This window comes from Aedes aegypti, chromosome 2 (assembly GCF_002204515.2).
Source record: "Aedes aegypti strain LVP_AGWG chromosome 2, AaegL5.0 Primary Assembly, whole genome shotgun sequence".
Lineage (NCBI taxonomy): Eukaryota > Metazoa > Arthropoda > Insecta > Diptera > Culicidae > Aedes > Aedes aegypti.
In genome coordinates, this window is record NC_035108.1 from 305,885,278 (window position 1) to 305,910,839 (window position 25,562).

Here is a 25,562-nt window from a genome sequence, read left to right on the forward strand (position 1 = left end):
ATAAACATGTGCGAAAAGTTGCGTTGAAGCGCTAACATTTCGCCTTTCAATCGATTGATGGTGGGTAACATTTCGGGATGTTGGTAGTACCCGTCGTAAGCTAGCCGGAGCTCCGCATATAGACGCTGATGGGCGTCGTGAAATTCGTCAAAGACGATACGCGATTTACGCTTGAAAAAGGTTTTTATTTTTGGCTTAGCGTACGAAATCCACCACTCGATCCATGAGCCGTAATTTCTGCGCTGCCGAGTCCAATATTGCCACTGTGTTTGGAACTCGGCAACGTTCTCATCGGTGAGAAGATGCGGTCGCAGGGACCAGAAACCACGGCCGGGCTCATGTCCTAGCTGGGGGAGGCAAAGACGGAGTGTCAGCGCTTTATGGTCCGTGAATGAGCAGACATGCGTATGCGCGGTACGCAAGTGCTCCCGCAAACCGCTGCTCACATAAATGCGGTCGAGGCGCGATTGTGCGTTCCGGCAAACGTACGTAAAACCGGCATCCCGGGGGCGCAACTTTTCCCACACATCGTGGAGCTGCAGCTGCTGCACAGCAGTTTTGAGTGCAGGGCTGGTATTGGGGCTGGACGAGTCGCATGCTCGAAGCACGCAATTAAAATCGCCAGCGAGGATGACATGCTGAGTGGGGTAGCGCAGATAGTAGGCGAGAGTGCCGTTGAAGAAATCCTCCCGTGCTGCACGCTGAGCAGAGCCGGAGGGAGCGTAGAGGTTACAGATCGTGGTATCATGCACTCGCAGAGCGATTAGGCGGCTGTCCAGGCTTTTCTCGATGTGAGAGACCTGAATGTGTTCCTTCAGAGCAACAGCTGTTCCTCTTCTCGTGTGGTCTACATTCGTGTATACGACGAAGCCAGGCAAGGAGAGCTGGTCGTTTTCCACTTCTTGCAGACACACAATATCGAGACTTTGGCTGTTGATGAAGGTGCGCAGCGCTGCTATTTTCGTGGGATTGGTGATGGTGCCGATGTTGATGGACGCGATATTATAGGATGTGAGAGCCATTACGATTGGGAATCCTCATCCTGCTCGTCGTCATCGTCTTCTCGGCGTGGCTTTTTGCCGGGTGGTCGGCCTCTGCTTCGCCTGTTGCTCGTAGATGCCGACGATTCATCGGTCTCGTTGCCGTTGCCATTCTTGCTGTGCGATCGCAGCGCATGGATCGGCTTTTTGAACAAGTCCACCACAGCAACATTTGGTTGGGTAGCTTCGGTGGCTTGTTGAGTCGATCGGTGAGACGACGACGAACCGTGCGCGCGTTGGTGTTGCGGGCTGGGGGACGCCGTTAAGTCAATCTTGCTGGATTGACTTTTTGCTTTCGTCACCTGGGCAGACTGTTCGGTCCGACTCGAAGGCTTCGGCAGCTCGGGAAATGCAGCCGACGAGGTGAGTGATGGCGCGGTAGGACCTACCGGTTTTGTTCTCGGTGGTTTCACACCGGACAAGTTTTTCGGTGGCGGACGGTTGCCACTCTGCTTTGCTACGTTGGCGTAGCTCTTCTGCACTAGAAGTTTTTTGTTCTGGACACAGGATATGCCAGAATGTGCCTGCTCTTTACAGTGCTTGCATGATATCAGCTGCCCCTTGTACACCACGTACGCCGGCTGCCCATCAATGGTGACCCACGAGTCGATGTTTCGGTTTAGTAGCATACGGGCCGACCATATGCCGAGTGGTACGCCGGCGAACTCGTAGCCCTCTCCCCACGTTAGTTCGTGGATTGAGATCACTTCACCGAACGCACGCAAGAACTCCACGATCTTCTCTTTCGTCACGTTTTCGGGGAGGTCATGGACCTTCACCTCAACACTTCCATCTTCGATGGTTAATCGAAGCTTGTGCTTCTTCCCATCTAACTCCACTTCGTGTCGGTCGTTATGTTCGTCCACTATTTTCTGTGCAAGCGTCAGGTCGCTGACCTTGACGAATGCACATTGTTCGCCTCTACTGCACTGTAGTCTTAACACATCTTCCTTCTTCAGGCCGAGAACTGTGCGGCAAAAGCCGTGCATCTTTTCGAAAGCCGGCTTCACGGGGAAGCTCGAGTAATCGATGCGGAAGGTGTTTTCTCGCCTCATCGCGTAATCACCACACACGCGACGCGGCACTACGTGATATCGATAAACGATCAGAAAAAATAGGCCTGACTAATGAGGAGCGCAGTCGTAAAAACGTCTTCGCGTCTCAGAAGCTGAGCGATAACTGAAACATTCACAATTTCAATATCTTTCCATCATTGAATGACAATTTAAATTAGAATGAGCCTCATCCACTTAGGGATGATTTGATTGGTTTGAATGATTAATTTCAGGTGGAATTTGACTCCCTATAAACAATAATTTAATATTTGTTCGTAGCTATTTAGAATTTTAAATATTATATCTTCAAATACTAAAATAATGCATGTCTATAGTTATTACACAGTGGTCATTACATATTTCAAATACAAGTTGTTAAGCCGACCATGAACCAACATCTAGCATTGCTTTAAGTTATGATATTTGTGAGATTGTGATTTTGTACTGCATAATCAGCATAAAAATCCTCCTGGTTTTGTTTATGTATGTACCAATTATAATTTCAAATGATGTCAATTAAATTAGTTTTGTTGTCCAACCTTGGACACGGCAAGATGTTGCTAAATAAGTAAAGCTGCTTTCAAAACAATAGCAGAATAATATTATTAATAATAATAACCGGTCATTTTAAATCGAGAGGCTCCACCATGGGCGATCAGGTGGCCAATAATCGAAAAAACGGCTTGTTCTGATAGATTCTTTTGGTACATCCATACATAGCAAACACTTATATTAAGATATTCATGAAATACTAGAGCAAGATCCTTTGTAGTTTTATTGATACAGTATGTCAAAGTTGGAGTTTTTAAGAAAAACAAAGAATTCAGTACAAATACAAGGTATACGTTGGATAGACTATAATATTTCATACATATCTTTATACACTGTTTGAAAGCTTACTAAAAGAGCTATCTTAGAAAAATAAAACGAAATAAAAATTCGTACTTTAGTTCAGGTAAATGTGGGGACTACACTGAAAAAAACATATTCGATTTTTTACTGAAACTTTACACATCCCATAGTTTTTGTCCCTAGTTGTCCCAGGCTAAGATTCATTTCCAAGGTTAAGCAAAGATGTAAACTAAAGGATCGTGAAGAATTTAGCTGCACATATTTGCACTTTTTTCAGTAAGGGCTGATTGACTTTTTTCAATATTTTTGAATTTTTGCATTATTACTATATCAGCTGAAGATAAATTTAGGGAATAATTGAAAATCGCTAAATGATTCATCCCATCAATAGTATGTAAGTTTTATTATTTATAATGGTTTTCACAACGTTAATTGCATCAGTGGTCTGTATGCATCATAAGTAAAAAACGCATATTTTCGCTATAAGCCCTTTACAAAAGTTGGTCTCGAAAAAATTGTTCATTGAAAACAAAATTCCAAATTTGTATCACAAAACTCATAAATACGATATGAAATGGCAAACATATTTTTGGCCGCCATTCTATATGGAAACCGCCCATAGTGGGCTCTTTCCGTGCGCGAGCTTTCTGCGGAGCCGTCGAAACAGATTTTTGTGCGCCTGCTTTCTCTCGCTCTCCTTCACAACCAGGCTTCTTCCTTGCTCTTGACTTATCCTCTTTCTCCCCCTTTTAATGATCAACTACAAAAGAGAAGCGATTTTACCCACACACAAACTGAGCGTACGAGCTCTGCGGGATGAAGAGTTCACACGTTTGTGTTTTGTTATTTTCATTACCACAGTGGTGAAGAGTTTGTTTTGACAACCTCAGTGCTTAAAAGAGAAAGAGATTATTTTCTCCCTTTCTCAGTTAGGGGGAGAGCATGTTTTCCCATTTCTCAGTTCGGGGAAGAGCATTTCCAGACAGCTCTTCGTTGTCTCTTTGTAGCTCTTTGCCCAAAAGGGCAAAGAGGAAAGCGAAATCATGCTCTTGCGTTGACGGAGAAACCAACCTCAGTTCATCCCAAAAGCAATGATGATGTGTTTGCAGAGCCTCGCAGTAAGCTACAGCTGTCAAATGGAAGATGTGCGTTTGTATAGAGCCAACGTTTCTCTCCACTCTCTCAGCCACGGATTATTCAACCAACAGCGAATGCTGGTTCATAATTGTTGTGAGCGTACGAGGTCGCTTCATCTATCAGATCAAGATGAGCAGAATAAAGCCTGTTCACAACTCAACAACTCATCAAGATCCACCTCGGGATGGATTCGTGAGCTGTGTGGTTGTTGCAGATGAACCACTTATCGTGTAGCGCGACTTCGCATCCCAACTCATTAAGGCGAAGTAGGCCGTCATTGAAATTTTGTACGCGTCGTTGATGATTATTGCTAATTTATCGCAAGATTTTAAGGCTAAGTAGCCCGTCATTCGTTTTGCCAACAATGATGACTTTTCAGCTTCCATTTCAAAGTGATAAAACTCAGTATTGATAGTTTATATTGACTTGAAAAAGTATCACTGTACGTGCTAACATAGATAAAGTATGCTGATACTTTGTCAGCTGTGTTAGTGCAAAACCCACTGATTTTCTTTGATTCGAAATCGTGAGATGAATTAGCAACAATCATCAACGACGCGTACAAATTTAAATGATGGCCTACTTTGCCTTAAATCGAAGAAAATCAGTTGGTTTTGCACTAACACAGCTGAAAAAGTATCAGCATACTTTATCTATGTGAGCGCGTACAGTGATACTTTTTCAAGTCAATATAAACTATCAATACTGAGTTTTATCACTTTGAAATTGCAAGTTGTAAAGTCATCATCGCTGGTAAAACGAATGACGGGCTACTTAGCCTTAACGATCGACGCTCCGTCATCGTAATCATCGTCATCATCGAAACTTCAAAAGCAGTTTTTCTGTTCAAAACTGAATATTATTCGATGAAAATGTGTTCACTGTGTTGCGGTTAGAGAATTGAATACAGTGAACACATTTTCCAGTAAATTTTCTTGATTTTGAACGAAAAAACTGCTTTTGAAAATGCCGAAATTGATGACGGATCGTGTCCCCTTAAATAAACGGCCAGTTGAAATTAACAACAGCCCTTAGGTGTAAGCACACACGGAGAAATATTTTTACCTAATTTTTGAGTTTAATTTACCCAAAATTAAGTATATCGATTATAGTTTCAACCCAAAATCTCTCGGTTTTCTCTTTCTCCCACACGGATGTTGTCAAAAATAGAGAGAGCTGCATCTACCCAATGGGGGTACTTTGGCCCAAAAAGCCAAATTTGGGTAAATGCAACTTTTCTTATGTTTGGGTCGAAAGAACTCAATTTTGCGTTAAATCAACCCAAAATTGAGTATATTTTTCTAATGGAATTAAAGCCAAACATAAAGCCTATTGGGGACCTTGGAAATTTAGCCAAAATTGAGTTATTGGGCTCAACTACGGAATTGCGTTGAAACAACCCAAAATTGAGTTGAATTCCGTCTCCGTGCACGAACAGTCGCGACATTAGCATTCTAAGGCTAATGCTTCTACTGGCAGGACACTCAAGAGTTCTATTGAAGAGTGAGTAAAGGTGAGCAGAGCAACAAAAGATAGAGTACAAGAAAAATATTGTTTTTACTTTCACTCGAATTGTTCGAGGATGTGTGTTGAAAATGTGGAGGTCAGGTTTTACTCCTCAGAAAAACGTCAAAATCGCCTCTTTTTTGCATCGCAGAGGAGTTTCTATCAAGCTTGAATTGATAAGCAAGCAAGTTTGAGTGAGGTGAAACACGAACACCGAACCGGATCGTTGCGTACAATTCGACGAAATGAATTGATTATGAAAACGACAAAATATTTTTTTTTTTTTGACAACAATATGTTCCCTTACAGTTCTGAATACATTAATGAAAATTGCTGATTCTTTTCATTTTAAACATCAATTTTCTTATGAGATTTGGTTGTACATGGTAGAAGGTGAATTATAAACAAATTTTTCTATTGTCCGGTACATCGTGCAACTATTCAAATGTGTAAGTTGTTATGGCATTTGAACGAAAAAAGTATAAGCCATTTTACGAGACAGTCGGTTGACGTTTTCTGGCGGGCCGCTCTTTGTTATTGTTTTAAAAACTAGCATGATATGTGAATGGCGCTGGTAAAGTTTTTGTTGGTGATGCCATTTTCGTTCTCCTTCTGGCTATTTTTCTACGTGGTTACATGTCTGATATTACCAGTAAATAAAATAAATTCATCCCTGCCTGCTGATTTTAATTTTACTGGGGAAGATTGAAAAGCTCGTTGCACGCCATTAATGAATGAGCGCCTCCCAAATGTGGCGCTAGAAAAAACGGAAATAAATGGGCCCGCCAGCAAGTTTCAAAGCTGGTAAACAAACAAAAAACATATGATTCGAAACGTCTCATAAAATGGCTTATTTAGAATTACATACGAAATCCAGTTTAGTTAAATTTTATACTTATTGGGGCAAGTGTGCCACCTATTTAGTAAACGAAAATTGTTGGGTAAAATATATGAAAATATAACCTAAACGAAACACCGGTAGTGATTTCTGAAGTGAAGAAAGTGGGGAAATAGCTGACAGTTTTGCTCCCAAACTGATTTTTCCCCAAATATTCTATGAAAACGTGTTTTTCGGCGTTTTAAGTACTTAAGAACTTTCTGACTTAGAGTACTGATCGAGTGTAATATTATACAAATCCGCCGTAATCCATAGTAATACATATTATATGCAATGGAGTCAAAAATTCGGTGGCCGTCTTGGGTAGTACACTGCTCCATAGGGCTGAAAAATATGCTATTTTGATATAATGAGAAGCTCCAAAACTAATACTTTTAAAGTAATTATTATAAATGGCACAATGTTTATGAAAATATGAGAAACTACCATCATGAGGCTAAATTGGTGCACTTAAAAAGCATTGGAAAAAGTTAGAGAGCAATTCGCTTACAATTGCCCTTAAATTCCTCTACACGACACTGAAGACGGCCTCACAGTTTAGGACGAAATATGCGAATCTGTCAAGGGATACCAACTGTAGTGTAATTAAATGACATAGTACTAAATTCGGTTTTCATTTATTTATAGGTACCGTAATCCGGGGTATCATTGATCAGCGGGGTAACATTGATCGGAATGACCCATCTGGTAAAAAGTTCGTATCATCATTATTTGATGGAACATTTCCAAATCATGAATGGTGCTTCTCTTTCTCATATTCATAGGCTAATGAAAGCGAAGATTTTTGTGAAAATTGCGTTTATCTTATGCGTAAATTTGTCAACTTATCGAGACAATGATTTCAATGGGTAAAGATGACACTACCGAAGATTCATATCTCACATAAGTTCTGCAAACGATATGAGCAAGGAAAATGCGATTCTTACTAAAAATGGCATCGCTGAAAACGATTCCGTTGTCAAATCTTTCATAAGTATGCTCAATTAAGCAACATTAATGAATTACTGTAAATAATATAGAATTCCCTTAGGAAATTGCCTACCTTTAGGCGTATTCCGTGGTTCGAGTTGTTTTTAATCTTAAAATAACTTAAAAAGTAAATGCCTTGTAAGCGTTTGACCTTCATATTCGGCTTCGGGGGTCATGATTTAAGTAAGTAACGACATTTGCAATATTACCGAACTTTGTTTACATAGGTGATCAATGTTACCCCATATCAGCTAAATCAAAAAATCACTTAAAACATTTTTTTAAACATGCTTAAATCTTTCAAAACAGAAAATGCAGCATATAGACACGAACTATGAGTGGCAGTACTTGTTTCAAAAATATAAAATTTGCAACATTTGCATTTTCAAACGAAATATTTAAGAAATATTTAAAAAAAATAATCAATGTTACCCCGGATTACGGTATTTCACTAAACAGCTCGAAGATTTATTTCATTTTCATTTCATTTCACAATGATTGTTTAGTACTGAGATAAGCAAAATAAAAATTGTCGGGGTAGTTATTCCTGATGCTAGCGGCCAGTCTAGAGATGTTTTCTCCCTAAAGTCTGAAAGTGATGATTCCAAATGTCATATTTCTATTTGTAGTGATCTACAGGTTGTTGGCTTCAAGATAAGGTGGAAATTAAAAATAATACGGTTCAAATCCAGTGAGTTCAAAGAATATTTTTCTTCCTAGAAAAACAACATTCGCTAAGACAGCTCAAAACATTTGGCTCGGTTTTATAAGCATTTGAAAACGGAAATATTTCAACTCTACTGCTTATGAAATAATAGGTCAAGATATTGAACCATGCAGTAATTCTGAATTTGTTCCGCTTGATTGCATAGAGACACCTTCAAAGTTTGTACGGATAATATGCGGCTACCCTGTGCAATTGAACACCTTTAGGTTCTTTTAATGACATCTTATGCGTGGTACTTTACACATATTACCATAATTCTCTGAAATATATGAAAAGGGTTACACAGATATCATTTCAGTTAATTTTTGTCTAGGCTGCAAGTTCAAAATATTCAAAATGCTGCTTGAGCTTGACTGTGTAATACATCGAAAATGTTGTTTTCGTAACAAAATAACATCTAGTCTTTATTGTTGGTTTAAAAGAAAATGCTTATTGATTTTGCCACAATTCGAATATGAATTTTGTTATAAATCATAAACTTTAAGAATTGCATGTTTTTAGATTTTATTTTTAGAATCGAGAGAGACCAAAACTGATAGACTGGGTCTCAAAAAATGTAGTGAGCTGTAAAAATATACTATTAAGATGGTAAAGAGAATCTAACAGATGAAGATCCGCTAAATTTGTGCTTCTTGAAAAATGCAAAAAATAACTTTATCTGCGGATCGAAACCAAACATTATTTGTTTTACTGTTCATGAATTTTCACGTAGTGTTAAGCGATGTATTGTCTTATATTTTTTAACAAGGTCTAATTATACATTAATGTCAGTGAAATTGGTGATGGTGTGTTGGTGAACGTGGCACGTGCAATAATTTGCAATATCAGCTAACTCAACTACACTAAACTGTATGAAACTACCGCACATCAGCAATAAAACACAATCATGTTTATCTCTATTTCGTTTTTAGACAAACGACGCCATTTGATCGCTATTCACATGAAATTCAAATGGCAAACGGCTTGTTTTTGGACAACAGCTTCGACCTGAACCCGACCTATGAAAAGTTTGCTGAAGGAGTATACCAAGCAGAAGTGGAGAGATTGCAATTTTCACAAAATGCAGATGAGGCCACCAACTATATAAACACATGGGTCAACCGTAACACCCACGGAAAAATTCCGGAGATCTTCTCCAGCGCACTAGGATCTAACACGGTCATGGTGATTGCTAGCGCATTATATTTCAAGGCATTGTGGGAGCAGATGTTCATCGAAGGAGCAACAAGACCCCGAGACTTCTATCCCAATGGACGAAACCAAACATCGATCAAGGTGGAAATGATGGCTCATGGAGGCTGTTTTCCGTACTACGAATCACCTGAACTCGATGCTAAAATTCTGGGAATCCCATACAAGAACAATCAAACCACTATGTACGTCATTAAACCGAATAACTCCAACCGACAAGTTCTTCTGGATCTTATCGCCAATCTTAAAGCCGATGTCCTCGATGAAATGATCAACAAAATGAGACAGGTCACTGCCGTTGTACTTTTCCCCAAAATGCACGTATCCAGCACATTGAATCTGAAGAAAACTTTGAGACATCTGAACGTTCGCTCGATATTTAGCGCCCCCAAAAGCAACCTTTCGGCGATTTCTGGAGATACGGCTTCGATACGACCGACACCTAGCAGTGAAACCATTGTAAAGCGACCGACACCTAACGAACTTGCGATGCGCCCAGCTGTAAATCTACCAATCCACATCAACAAAATAACCTCGCAGTCCACTGATTTCAAAGATAGACTAATAGTATCTCGTTATCAGAACGAAACTTCAATCGAAGTCTCTAAAAGCACGGAGCCTTCTAATACCGACATGCCGACAACGCTGGACACAACCTTCGAAACCGATCCAGATGAAAATCCCACAACTGCCATCCTTTCTAGCTCTACAGAACAACCTCCATCCGCAAGGAACAAACGAGACGTTACGTACAAAGTACCCTCCGAGGCCAAAAACAAGCCAGACCCCCTCACCAGCAAGGACTTTTTCTCCAAAAAACGTATCTTCAAAACCACCCCCGGTAAGAAGTCCCACCGAACGCGACGCGATGCCCAGAATCTGTACGTGAGCGATGCGATCCACAAGGTCGATCTGGAAATCCACGAACGTGGCACCGAGGGAGGCGCAGCCACGGCCATTTCCCTGAACCGGTCCGGAACGAGTGCCGTCATGCGGGCTGATGAACCGTTCTTGATCGTGATTCGAAACGACAAGACCAAACTGCCGTTGTTCTACGGGGCCGTGTATGACCCCAGCCCATGAGGGCGATCCTTCGGGTTTAGAATTTGTATTCTATCGAGAAAATTATTGTTTGCAGATTTCCCTTTCTGCATTCAAGTGACAACAGGATAAGCGGACAAAACGGCCAATATAGTTTACGATAGAAATAATCATGAATGTTCCAGTGTTACGTCGTTTTGTCCGTGATACACTAATAACATAAATTATTCTCACTACTAAAACAATATCGATTTTCCAATCCGAAAGTCCCCATCAAAGTGAAGGTGCACTATGTTTACTTTCTACATAGATCAACATGTTACGGTGTCCCATCAAAACCATTTGTTACATCAAGACTCTAACATTGAGGGTTGTCTATTGACCCATTTTTTTAGGACTTTCAGACCCTCCCTACTCCCTCGTGCTATTCTGTCCATATCAAAAAAATAATTTTGTGTGGATCGTGGTCATTGGCCAGACCCCCCCCCCCTCCTCCCATAAATTACCACGTGGTTTATGGACGATCTATTAGTAGGTTTCTGTGTACAACAGGCGCTCTAGGTTATCCAAAAATGAATGTTTTGTTCACAAGGGAGAAATCTGCAAACAGACGCCTGAGAAGGTAACAAAGTGCACCGACATTACTCTTGCCCTCAGACTGTTATTTCCCCGGAATCACCTTACGGTATTTTTTCGGAGAGGATGCAGTGCATATAGCATTTAACACATGTAGAAGAAGTAGCCTAGACCAATTGCTTCTCTTACCCGACTTACACAATGTTACAGGAGACCAGCCTCGGCAGGGCTAATCCTCTGCAGACAACTGTTGGTCGGAGCGCCATATGCGCTGCTATTCCAGCATAATGTGAGTGACAACCGTAGTTACTGCATTCCAGCACTCGGCATCCGCATACATTATCTGGATTTAATTGTCAGGGGACATGCCCCTTCCGCATGTAGCGAGCATTCGATCTCTCACAATAATGAAACAGGGGCAATCAAATACGACATACTTTACTGTTTCCTCTACACCAGCACAATTGGGGCACGCAGGGGATTCTGAGTGCCCGAACCTATGCAGGTGCTGCCTATAGGGGATTTTTTTTTTATTATCGGACAATTTGGGCCGGAGGTTCTCCGATTTGCATGAAATTTTCACCAGAGGTAGAGCTCGTGGATACATGACCAAAAGTGAAATTCAAAAAAATATAGTGGCCTATTTTCCCGGAAAACTCTAGATGAATTTTCACGATTTTTCTATATACCTCAAACTTTGAAAATTCATATCTCCTGAACTATACATCGTAGAACAGAAGTTTTTTAGCGACATCGAAACCAAACATTAGTGGAGAGTGGTCCGATTGACGAAAAGCTTCTTCTGACTGGAAAGGAAAGGATGGTTCACTGTGTTACACTTACAATGCGTGTAAATTACTGCCGCCGTTAGCGCACGGTTATGAGGCCCACAATAGAACACATTTTCCTATGGGAAGCGTGCGGGTGGTCATCGGTTTTTCAGTTCTGTCGCCTAAACGGTAAAAGATACCACTTTGGCGTCTATGGACGAAAGTTAGAGTATGGATTGATGAAACAAAAAAAAAATTTTTTTTAATTTTTCATGATACAGACGATAGTTTTTTTGCTATTTTTCCGACAATTTTCTCCATGGTGAAAAATTTTCCGAGAAATGTATTTCTTTTTATATTTTAAATAGATTGCTGAGAAAATTTCCTTTCGATTTCACTAAAAAACTTTTGTTCTACTATGCATAATTCAGGAGATATGAATTTTCAAAGTTTGAGGTATATAGAGAAATCGTGAAAAAATTCATCTAGAGTTTTCCGGGAAAATAGGCCACTATATTTTTTTTTGAATTTCACTTTTGGTCAAGTATCCACGAGCTCTACCTCTGGTGAAAATTTCATGCAAATCGGAGAACCTCCGGCCCAAACCTGTCCGATAATTTAAAAAAATGCCCTATAGCAACCATGTCCTGACAGAAACTGCGTCAGGTGGAAGTTCACCATGGTTTCTTCCATACCAATCTATTAGATGGGTCCATCTACCTTTAGTGGAGTTATCCCATTCCTGCTGCCAACTTCTGAGCGTGGCCTCTTTACACGCGTTGTGGACTCCTCTGATACCTGTTGAAGCTATGAACATCTTCCTTGATGATGATCCCGATGGGCGTCATCTCGGCTATGATATACATGGCCTCTTTAGATACCGTTCGGTATGCACTTGCTACTCTTAAGGCTAAGTAGCCCGTCTTTCGTTTTAGCAGCAATGATGACTTTGCTGCTTGCAATTTCAAAGTGATAAAGCTCAGTCTTGATAGTTTCTATTGACTTGAAAAAGTTTCACTGTACGCGCTAACATGCATAAACTATGCTGATAGTTTTTCAGCTGTCGTCAGTGCAAAACCAACTGATTTTTTTTTATTTTAAATCCATCTATAGACCACTAGGGTGATATCGTCGGTGAAGCCAACAATCTTAACACCCGTCGGAAGGGGCAGCCTCAGTACGTCATCGTACATCGCATTCCATAACAGCGGGCCCAGGATTAAACCTTGAGGTACTCCCGCAGTAATTCGAACGCTTTTCTGCCCCTCCTCTGTGTCATACAGTAGAATCATACCATCAAAATAGCTTTCTAGAAGCTTACACAACTGCACTTGTACCTTGAGAGGGTGAAGTGCGTGGGCTATCGCTTCCCAGCATACTTACTTACTTTTGCTGGCTCTTACGTCCTTCAAGACATGACCTTTTTTTTTTGCAGGTCCTCTTCGAGCATTGTCCACGTCTCATGCCCGTAGAGGACTACCGGTCTTATTAGCGTCTTGTACATGGTACACTTAGTACGGAAGTGAAGTTTACCAGACCGCAAGGTCTTGTGGAGTCCATAGTAAGCACGACTTCCGGCAATGATACGTCTTCGAATTTCTCTGCTGCAGTTGTTATCCGACTTTATCAATGATCCGAGGTAGTCAAATTCGTCCACCACCTCGAACTCATCCCCGTCGATCGTCACGAGTCTGCCTATGCGAGCTCTATCGCGCTCGGTTCCTCCAGCTAGCAGATAATTCGTCTTCGACGTATTTACCTTCAATCCAACCCGATCTGCTTCACGTTTCAGCTTGGTATACTGTTCAGCAACCACCTGGAACGATTTTCCGACAATGTCCACGTCGTCAGCGAGACAAATGAACTGGTTGGATTTATTGAAAATCGTGCTCCGCATGTTGAAGCCTGCCCGTTTCATAACACCTTCTAGCGCAATATTGAACAGGAGGCAGGAAAGACCATCGCCATGTCGAAGTCCTTTGCGTGTTTCAAACGGGTCCGATAATGCACCCGATATCTTTACACAGCACTGTACACTATCCATCGTTGCTTTGATCAGTCTAGTCCAGGGATGGGAAATGTACTGTAGCAAACATTTACCGCCTCGACATTCACATTTTCCTACACGACCATCAAAATCCAAAGCAAACCATGACTGTTCAAAACAAAAAAATGTCACGGCTCTTCAAAACTGTAATCTTCTTCTTCGCAACGTTTTTCAAACCCGAATGCGAAATGACTCGAGCACAGTGGTGACACGATTTTCCCGGTTTTCGGGGTTTTGCTTTTTTGCTCGATAAAGGCAGCATGAAATTGAACTTGTTTATATGTATCGCAACGGAATGATTATGCTCTTGCTATTAGCGCTAATAGATTTCAATTAGTTGAAAACACAAGCGAAATATTAGCGATTTATTTAACATTTTTTTCGATCATTCACCTCGAGATGGCTGCCCGCAAACGATCATAGAGGAGCGACAAAAACATTCAAGCAGTATGTGAACCGTTGACACCGCAACGCCTGATGGTATTGATGCTGATGCTGCTTTGTGTTTTGGTTGACTGGCAGAATCGATGAACTGTAGTGAATAGTGGTCACAGTTCCCAAGCCTGGTCTAGTCAGTTTCCCGGGAAAACCATTCTCGTCCATAATCTTCCATAGCTCTTCGCGGTCGATGGTATCATAGGCCGCTTTGAAATCGATAAATAGGTGGTGCGTATGAACTTGATATTCGCGACACTTTTGGAGGATCTGCCGCAACATAAAGATTTGGTCTGTCGTCGATCGCCCGTCCACAAAACCGGCTTGATAACTTCCCACAAATCTGCTTGCCCGTGGCGATAGACGGCGGAAGATGATCTGGGAAAGCACTTTATAGGCTGCATTAAGAATGGTGATCGCTCGATAGTTCTCACATTCTAACTTGTCACCCTTTTTGTATATTGGGTGTACAGTGATACCTCCATCAGTCGATGTTCCATGACTCGATATCGACTCATAGAACCATACCAGAAACAAAATTTCATGGTTACTATGATGGTCCCTAAAACCAGCTTTCCAAAGGATTGCTGTTCCATGACTCGATATTTCCATGAGTCGATGGTCCCTTCAATATCGACTCATGGAGGTTTCACTGTATTATTCCCTCCTTCCACTCCTCCGGTAGCTGTTCTGTATCCCAGATCCTGGCTATCAATCGGTGCAAACAAGTGGCCAACCTGTCCGGGCCCATTTTAATAAGTTCCGCTCCAATACCATCCTTTCCAGCTGCTTTGTTGTTCTTGAGCTGTTTGATAGCATCCTTAACTTCACCTATTGTGGGAGTTGGCACGTCTCCCTCATCCGCCGTACTGATGAAGCCATTCCTCCTGCTGTCTTGATCTTCCTCCTCTGCGCCGTTTAGGTGTTCATCGTAGTGCTGCTTCCACCTTTCAATCACCTCACGTTCGTCCGTCAAGATACCTCCATCCTTATCCCGGCACATTTCGGCTCGTGGCACAAAGCCTTTGCGGGATGCATTTAGTTTCTTGAGAACGATACAGCTGCTCCATCTCTTCGCACTCCAACTCTTCCAGGCGGCGCTTTTTATCCCGGAATAGATGGGTTTACTGCAGGGCTGCCCAACGTACGGCCCGCGGGCCGCATCCGGCCCGCAACCTCATTTTGTGCGGCCCGCGGAGAGTTCGAAGATTCTTCTCATCTTTGGCCCGTTGACTATTTGTACCAATCCGATGTTAGAACATACAAAGACTATTTAATTTTCAATTTAGTTTGAACCTAATATTTTAGTTTGGTAATTATTTAAACTGTTTTGTTTTTCATTAAATCTTTCAAGATACTTAATTTTATGAATGATTCAAATTCTTAATCTTAAATTCTGGGATTTTCGACAATGTTTCTACCATAACTTCCGTCAACATTAAATGCAGCCTGAACATAACTTATGGACAAAAGGCTAAATTTTCATACATAATTTCACTGAATCATAGGCTTCTTGGAAATAAATCTTACCAATACCTGGGCATAATTCACGCAGAATCCTTCACAGGATTATAAAAAAAGACAGGCTATCAACAAAATGTTGAACAGGATTTGTTGAAAATTCTGCAAACGACTTTCACAGATAACATTGGCAAGATTCTGCCCTAGGGGCCCAGATAGCCGTAGCGGTAAACGCGCAGCTATTCAGCAAGACCAAGCTGAGGGTCGTGGGTTCGAATCCCACCGGTCTAGGATCTTTTCGGGTTGGAAATTTTCTCGACTTCCCAGGGCATAAAGTATCATCGTACCTGCCACACGATATACGCATGCAAAAATGGTCATTGGCATAGTAAGCTCTCAGTTAATAAATGTGGAAGTGCTCATAAGAACACTAAGCTGAGAAGCAGGCTCTGTCCCAGTGGGGACGTAACGCCAGAAAGAAGAAGAATTGGCAAGATTCTCACTGAATATTGTTCAGCAGTCCATAGACTCTCGCCAGAATTTTCATCGCATTCAATACATAATTTTTAAAAATTGTGGGCAAGATCACAATATTACGCTATGTAATATTTTGCCAGAACCCAAAACGAATTTGCTATAAAATTTTGAATAGGTTTTTTTAAATACTTCTTAGTTTTCTCAAAGATTTCAAGGTTACATTTCAAAATAACTATTGAGTGAGATTCTGAAGGAGTCCTTGGCACGATTTTTGTGAAATCCTGGACATTCTGACCGAGACTTTTGTAATAGCTTGATGATGATTTCCCGGGTCATGCTAATGAAACTAGGTCGGATTCTAGCAGAATTCGGATTACGATTTTTATAAAATCCAGGGTATTCTCACAGGAAACAAAATTTCTGGGGTAGAAACATCAAAATATTCTGGACTAGATTGATCTAAAATTTTTAAAAGGACTTTCAAAATATCCAGAAAAATGCTTAGCAGTAATTATCTTTTTTTTTATTTCTTCAAATTAAATTTATCCCATTCTCTGATTTTTGTTTGATTTTATGAACTTCATTTACTAACTTTTGCCAGAGTTTATGCAAATATTTGTGTGTTTTAAAATGTGGCCCGCGACACAAAATTGTTTCTGCGATTTGGCCCGCGGTTCAAAAAGGTTGGTCAGGCCTGGTTTACTGTCTTCGCTTCTGTTTGTATCGTTCCACTTTTTGACGGGTGCCTTGCTGCAGCATCATCGCCCGCGCTGCATTCTTCTCGTCCAAAACCGTCTGACACTCCTCGTCGAACCAACCGTTCCGTCGATTTGCTTCCACGAACCCAATGGCACCTTCCGCTGCGTTGTTTATGGCTGCTTTGAGACTACTCCAGCAGTCCTCAAGAGGGGCTTCGGTGAGCTCTCCCTCTTCCGACAACGCTGCCTCAAGGCTTTGCTCGTATTCAGTTGCGACTTCGGGTTGCTTGAGTCGCTCCAGATTGTACCGGGCGTCACAAGGTAGTGGTCCGAATCGATGTTTGCGCCGCGATAGGTTCTCACGTCGATAATTTCCGAGAAGTGCCTTCCATCAATCAAAACGTGGTCGATTTGTGATTCAGTCTGTTGGGGTGATCTCCAGGTGTACCGATACGGGAGGCTGTGCTGGAAGTAGGTACTACGTATGGCCGTTTTCGTTCGTAAGCTGGTGAGCGCAGAACTTCCCTATAATCGGTCTAAATTCCTCCTCCTGGCCAACCTGAGCGTTGAGATCTCCGATAACGATTTTGACATCATGGCTTGGGCAGCCGTCGTATTCACGTTCTAGCTGCGCGTAGAAAGCGTCCTTATCGTCATCGTCACTTGCTAGGTGAGGGCTGTGCACGTTGATTATGCTGATATTGAAGAAACGGCCTTTGATCCTCAACTTGTACATTCTGTTGTCGATTGGCCACCACCCAATCACGCGCCTCTGTATTTCGCCCATCACGATAAAAGCTGTGTCCAGCTCATTTCTGTTGCCGCAGCTCTGGTAGATGGTATAACCATCCCTATACGTATGTACCGTCGACCCTTTCCAGCAAACATCCTGCAGCGCTACGATGTCGAACTTGCGGACCCTCAATAATTCGGAAAGAATGCGGGTACTTCCCAAGAAATTGAGAGACTTACAGTTCCATGATCCGAGTTTCCAATCGATAGCTAATTAATTTTTTGATGTTTATGATGTTGCGGAATGTAATGTTTGCCGCTATGTAAGTGCTCCAAGAGAATAATTAATACGATGCGTTTATTTATGACGAAGTTGTGAACTAGCGTCAATTCTCTAAGCTGATGGATGGTTTGTCTCTGGGTTACCAACGGTATCTAGCATACAGCTAGCTACCTTTGAAGTGTTTTTCGGAAAATTTCATCAGAAGTTTTTCCTTCTTTTAAACATAGCCTATTCTTTCCATTTGTACTGGTTGCATCATTATTGTCAGTAATGTAGCTTATATTTTAATAGGGAATTTTACCTTCTTTAAATCATCGGCAGTTCTTTGTAGTTATACTGATAAAAAAAATCTTTGCATTACACTTTCTTAAAATTTTATGAGATTTTTCCTTCTTTGGCCTAGGCTGTACTTTCAACATTTTACATAGCTATTGGAATTAGGGAATTAGGGCTTATAATACGTTCATATTACGATTATCAAAAACATATTTTTTATCACAAGGGATAGCTTAGGTGAGATGTCATTCTGCTCCAATATTAAGATTGCAACGCGTGAGCTGAACACTGCACCGTTGATTGCGTGTATCAGTAAACCGAACGACTCGCGTAAATACTTACGTTAAAGAAGCTCACTGTTTCTCCGTTGTGAAATCATTCAATTTACTAAGTACGATCAGTCGTAAACCGTTTTAGTAACTGTCAAAAGATAACTAAAAATGCAATGCGAAAACTTATGGCAGCTATTACTGCCAGCATAGAAGTGAATATTTGCTGACATTTAGGATGTTCTTCTAAACTGTTCTTTGAAATCCATTGCAAATTCATGCTAATTGTAGGTGTAACATTTGCCAATAAAATTGTTATTGAATTACGTGTCTCTAATGAATCGAAATATTTTTTTGAATATTTTGAATTGAAATACTCGTTTTTTGAATGATGAAGATGACGAGCTGTTTAATTTTCAAACAGCTAATAACACACATATAGCAGTTATAACTGAAACTTATTTGAAACCTGGATCCAACTTAAGAAGAGATCCAAACTTTTTTGTTTATCGTAATGATCGACTTGATGGGGCATGTGGGGGAGTTGCAATCATCATTCATAGATGTATAAAACATCAACTATTTTCGTCATTTGAAACTAATTTTTTTGAAACTTTGGGTGTTTCTGTTGAAACACAGCTTGATAAATATACTTTCATAGCTGCCTATTTGCCTTTTCAATGCACTGTTCAGAAAGTTGATTTGCTTCAAACTGACTTGCGGAAATTGACTCGCAATAAGTCAAAAAAATGAGATTGGTGACTTGAATGCAAAACATTATTCATGGAACAATTCGCAAAGCAATTCCAACGGCTGAATTTTGTTTGATAAGTGAGTCTTCAGGATATTTCTCAATTCAATACCCTGATAGCCATACTTGTTTTTCCTCTTCTAGAAACCCTTCTACGATGGATTTGTTCTTAGTCGACTCTAGTCACCTTTGTAGCCAACTGGTTACTCACGCTGATTTTAATTTCCAATAACCAATGCAGCGATTCTCAATCCTATGTAAATTCTATGGCAGGATCTGCAGAAAAAAATTAAAAACGTTTTACACAATTAAGAAAAAAAATAAAAACAAAATTCCTGGCTCTAATCCCTTTGGAAATTGTCTAAAATTTTGAAGGAAAAATCTCAAAAACCAATTCCGGCATTGAAAGAGGAAAACAAATTATTACTAATCAATTGCAAAAAAGTTTGAAAACTTGCTATGCAGTTTGAAAGCGCGCATAATTTTAATTTAGGCTAGTCCTATTGAATCACGTTACACTATGGCTTATCAGGTGGCCAATAATCAAAAAAGTGATGTGCCCCAAATTTCAATTCTTGTTCGCCATTTCATTGTAAACATATCTGCTAAGAAATCCCCAAAATATTGAGGCATGATTTGCATTGCACACTCAGATATGAGGTGCCAAAGATGAGCCTATGGAGAAAAACTTGTTTTTATTAACAAAAACTATGGTTTACTCAACTGAATATAACTTTTTTTCTATAATACCTACGTAAAATGTTTTTACACAATTTGAAAGCTTACAAAAAAGGCTTCCTAGAAACAGTAAAAAAATAAAAATAAAGCTTCAAAATAGTGGCTTTTATGATGTTTTTTTATAAAGCGGGTAAAAAAAATCGAATAAGCTTATAGTTAACACAGCGAGTACTTTTTTGTCCCAAGTTGTTCCAGGCTTAAATTCAGTTCCAAGGGTACTTTGAGATGTAAGCTAAAGGATCGTGAAGAATTTAGCTGCACAAATTTGCACTTTTTTAATTTAAGGCTTTTTGACTTTTTCCAATATTTTTAACCATTTTCTATTGAAAACAGCTAAAAACTAATTTAGAAAATAACTGAATTTCGCTAAATCATTCATATCATCATTTCTATGTAAGTTTTAATATTTATAATGGTTTGCACAATGTTAATCGCATAAATGGCTTATATGCATTATAAGTAACAAAGTTTAAAATTTCGCTATAGGCTTTCGAAAACTTGTTTTTGAAAATAAAACATCAAATTTGTATCATAAAACTCATAAATACGACATGAGATGGAAAAAATATTTTTGGCCGCCAGTCTGTATGGAAACCGCCCATAGTGCGTTACTGAAGATTTTGAAGTATTCTCAATCAAGAAAACGTTTTGAAAATTCTATGGAGACTGGTTTGAAATGATGGAATTTTGGTTTGGTGATGATGGAATTTTCAACATCCTCATCAAAAAAAGTTCCAGAGAGTAGCTTATCATTCTTGGATGATATATTTTACATTTTTTTTTTCAGTTCGCATATTTTGCTGACAAATGAAAAAATGCCAAGGTTATACCATTTTTTAAACCGGACAAAAACCCTGCAAAAGCTTCTAGCTATCGTCCAATCAGCTTGCTTTCCTTCATCAGGAAACTTTTCGAGAATGTTATTTTGAACAGAATGTTGGTCCACATCAACAAAAATTCATTTTTTTTTAATCGACGGTTCGGATTCCGTCATGGACATTCGACCACTCATCAACTTTTACGTGTCACAAATTTGATTCGTTCCAACAAATCTGAAGGCTATTCTACTGGTCTTGCTGTTCTAGACATAGAATAAGCATTCGACAGTTTTGCCATGAAGGCTTGATTATCAAATTTAAAAATCCTTAATTTATCAACAAACATTGGTAGAAACACTTCAGGTTAATTATTAGAACTCCAAGTCTGAAAAACTTCCTAGAGCTGGTGTTCCTCAAGCCAGCATTCTGGAACCAATATTGTACAATATTTACACATCTGAATTACTTGAGTTCCCGAGCAGAAGAAAATAACCACTGAATACCAAACTAAGGTATTCCATAACAGATAATTTCCAATACTTACAACCTGAATGAGGTATGAATGAGCCCTGCATAAGGAAATGCCTCAAATAATACCTTCTGCATATTCTACCAACACCAAGCTGATAATTAGATCAGGTATTGTAAAACCTTAATATTACATGATGGATTTTCTTATAAAATATATATTGTAACAAATGTAGCAAATACATAAAATGTCTGTATACACTTATTAAAATCGAAATATTATGTTAAGAACAAGATTTTGAGCTTCAAGCAAATTTGCATGCCGGCCATGTTATATGCTGTACCAATATGGACTATCTCTTTTAATGCTAGTAAGAAAGCTCTGCTCAAATTTTGAAAATGATTCTGAAACTCCTTCCCTGGTATAGTACATTGGTACAAATGTCGAATAAAATTATTAATAATTATCGACAAAAATCGTTACAATCTTCTATTGCCACGATAAATGCATTACATATTTATTTAGGTAAAGTTAACTGAGAGCGTTTTTTTTTTCTCACCCGTAGAAATTCTTAACTGCAAATGAAATGTAGTATATTGTTAAAACAATGTTAATGAAAGCTTAATTTATTATTAACAAATCAGGATGATAGTGTTGTCTAACGCCAATCATCATCTATGCAATATTTGAAATTGTACTATAGGTACAGCTTGATCCATTGATTAACCAGAGTATTCGCTGATAATATCTTCTGTAGTCGAAAAGCCACCTACACAGTGTTGACCAGACTCATTTCCCCGAAATTCGAATTGTGAAGCCATGAACTGTTATAACTGTGCGTTGTATTCCTGAGATGGAGGGGAAGGTGGTTGGGCTTGAGTGTTGCACATGGGATCCGACAGTTTCGATCTCGGTGGGCCGCAATTCAAGTTTCGGTGAAATGATTCGCACTCACTCACTCACTCATTTCATTTAACCGAAACTTGAATTGTGGCTCTCTGGGATCAAAATTGATCGATTTTGTGTGCAGTACTCAAGCTTAACCATCTGCTTTTCTATCTTAGCAGGATAGAGCATGGTTGTAGTGGTTCGTGGCTTCGTAGTTCGGAAAATGTTATTTTCCGGGAAATGAGTCTGAGCAACACTGCACCTACATTAACAATTATACCTTTACCTTTTCACGCATTAATGTTCATATTTAACCCAGATGCCCTCTTTATTTATTTGCTATTGATGAGTCATCCTCTGAATGCTGATTTATGTTTTCTCGTTTTCCAGCAATCCGGTTGAAATTCGCGTTGGAAATGGAATATTCGCCGTCACCGGCAGGGAATTTGATCGCAAGTATCAATATATCGCCGAGAAAATCTACCGCATCGAGACACAATATCTGGACTTTGAAAACAAAACGCAATACGCTATCCGCACGATTAACGATTGGGTCAGAAGTCAAACTCGCGGTAAGATAACTGAAATTGTATCGCACCTGAATCCGGACACCATGCTCGTGATTGCTAACACGCTGTACCTGAAAGCTGAGTGGGAGGAGCCATTCCTGAGAGATGGAACCAAACCGAGGCCATTTTTCCCGGATGGACCCAACAGACCGTCGATCAACGTCCCGATGATGGTTCATGGGGGCTGTTTTCCGTACTACTACTGGAAGGACATGCAAACCAAAGTAATCGGCATACCATACAAGCAGTACAGCACGATGTACGTTTTTCTGCCAGATGAGTCGAATAGAGCGAAAGTCAGGGCACTACAGAATAAGATCGATGCTGACGAAATGAACAAAATCATTCGAAATATGGATGTGAAAACTGCCTCCATACAATTCCCAAAAATGCACGTTCAAAACTCGTTCAACTTGAAGCAAGTTCTCGAACAGCTTGGAGGCTCCTCCATATTTGACCGAGAGAAGAGCGACCTGTACCGTGTTCTGACCAACTTGACACGACTTGGTGGCGGAGAAGAGCCAGACATTGATGATGCATTGGACTTTTTGGAGGACACCCGAGCGAACGCTGAACTTGAACTGAAGAACAGTTTCGGACAGGATTGCGTTGTCATTGAGAAAGAAGTTGAATCCGCCCAGAAATGCCCGAGCTCGGACTGTCGCTACGGAGGCGGACAATGCGTATGCTGTGCTCAGTTTACGAAGGGTCGCAAACGGCGACAAGCCCAATACAATGCGGACAAAAAGTCTCCACTCTACGTAAACGAAGTCATGCACAAGGTGGACGTAGTCGTCAACGAGAAAGGAACTGAAGGAGGGGCCGTTACTGCGACGCTACTAGATAGAATCACTCCCCTGATCAACTTCAAAGCTAATGGGCCGTTCCTGATTCTTATTCGCGAAGAGGCAACTCAACTTCCGTTGTTTTACGGAACTGTGTACGATCCGACCCCGTAGAGTGTTGTTACCGATGAAATTGAATGGGAACATTTCTATGGTATGAGAGATTGAAGATAGGTGAACACAGAAATTGTGGCCTAATTTAAGGGAAAATGATAAAAATTTAAATTTAAATTTAATGCAATGAAGCACCATTTGAGTGAATGTAAAACTTTTCTTGAATAAATATAATAGGTTTTTGGATAATAAATCCATTCCATTAGCATATCACATTTATTAGTATATCACAGCTTTTAGATTAGCAGCCTACGTTCGATGGGACGATTGGACAAAAGTTCTTTTTATCTATGTTTTACAGCGCATTCAGCAACTTAGTCCTGATGCTGTGTCCATCATTCATTTATTTATTTAGGTTTCATCTAAACAGAAAACAATCAAAAATTTCACGCCACAATATGTACTCGGTTTGTGACCGCATCTTTCCATCCTAGGTGCTGAACCCACGCTCCCTTAATCACTGTACACTTGATCCGCCCTCCAAGTTAGCTGCGCTCTACGCTTCCTTGTACCAACCGGATTTGAAGCGAATATACCATCTTTTCAGGGTTGCAACCTGGGAGGGAGAAACCTATACAAAATTTCTGTACGTCATAGTGAGCCGAGATTCCGCTGTCACGAACTGTCACTGTGAGCCCAGATCTCAAACATTGGACTAACATGAAAAAAGCGCGTAACTGATTAAAACACATTTTCGTATTTCTTCAAAAGTGATAAAAATCGAATAAAAATCAATTCATGCACATAATGCAAGTAATGTCACGTGAGCACCATTTAATCTGATTGAACATAAAGCATTGAAAAACGCATCGTTCTACTTTTTCCAATGAAAATGAATATTTAGTGCATAGAAAACTGTGGCCCTTTTTTCATGTTTGTCAGGAAAGATCGAAGGTGCACAACAAAAGGAAACTACCGATTTTCTCGAAGCCTGCCTTGATTGTTGTTGGCATACTGGAGTTATCTTGCAGTTCAAAATAACGTCGTCTTATATTTCGTGTGTAGTATCGGTGCCTCCCTCCCAGGTTGCAACATGCCCTGCCCATCGCACACTGGGGCAGATCGCTGTTTTCGACAGCCAAAACCTCTAGTACTCTAGATATGCACCGTAGAGGTTTGGTGTCTTCGACATAGTATTTTAACTGTGTGCATAATCACTTGTACTACATTTTGACACATTCAGATTTTATCTAGATAAGTGAAAACTGATCTAGATCAATTTTATCTTTTGATAGAAGCGTCCTAGCAAAAAACTTTCTTCTGCAAAGTTGTTCATTGAGGCTTTTTGACATTTCTTCGGAAGACACTTACACTCTATCACTGACGTGCATTACGATATATGACAATTTAGTAAAAATAGTCAAAATTCGATTTAGACCATTTTTTCATACAAAAAATTGTAAAAAAATATTTTGTCATCAAGTATGAGAAGCTTAACTATTACAAAGTAAATTTACATCATTTACTAGCAAAATTTTCAGATTTAATTATATTTTTGTTAAAAACAGTCTAAAAATAGTCTAAATGTTTTACAAAATCTAGGATAACTCATGAAGCGGCAAATGCCAGCAGCTATTTTTTTGTATACGACTAGTCAAGAACATATGTCTCATTGTCCGGACGAAAGAAAAGTGGGGCCACGTGGGGCTTTTTTGCTGTGGTGGTTTGAAAATTTGATGAAAATATGTTAAAAAATGCTTATATATGAGAAACTTTTCATAAATTTATATGTTTTTAAATGTATTTCTAAAACATATTGCATGTTGACGAAGTGTTTTGAAAAATTCATCACCAAACTGGTATCGTATAATATGGCTTTTATTAAACACAATACTATAATTAATAATCAAAGGATAGATAGAGAGGCAGATATACATATGGGACAAATTATCTTGAATTCCGTTTAAAAGTTTATTGGAACACCAGTTTG

The 25,562-nt window shown here is 39.9% G+C and overlaps 1 protein-coding gene across 5 annotated transcripts in view; it reads left to right on the top strand.

Annotated features, from left to right (window-relative positions):
* The window catches only part of LOC5578955 (serine protease inhibitor 28Dc), an 89,615-nt gene that overhangs the window by 55,059 nt on the left and 8,994 nt on the right, over nt 1–25,562 (top strand). For 2 of the 5 annotated variants that reach the window (XM_011495463.2, XM_021845612.1), the window contains exon 4: nt 22,495–23,825. The exons of 1 other annotated variant lie outside the window; for it this stretch is intronic. In XM_011495463.2, coding sequence (XP_011493765.2) covers nt 22,495–23,632 — 1,138 coding nt within the window. In that variant the 3' untranslated portion in view covers nt 23,633–23,825. Of the gene's footprint in view, nt 1–9,095; nt 10,659–22,494; nt 23,826–25,562 lie in introns of those variants that run through there. 2 more of the 5 variants (XM_011495461.2, XM_021845611.1) reach the window with 1 other exon arrangement.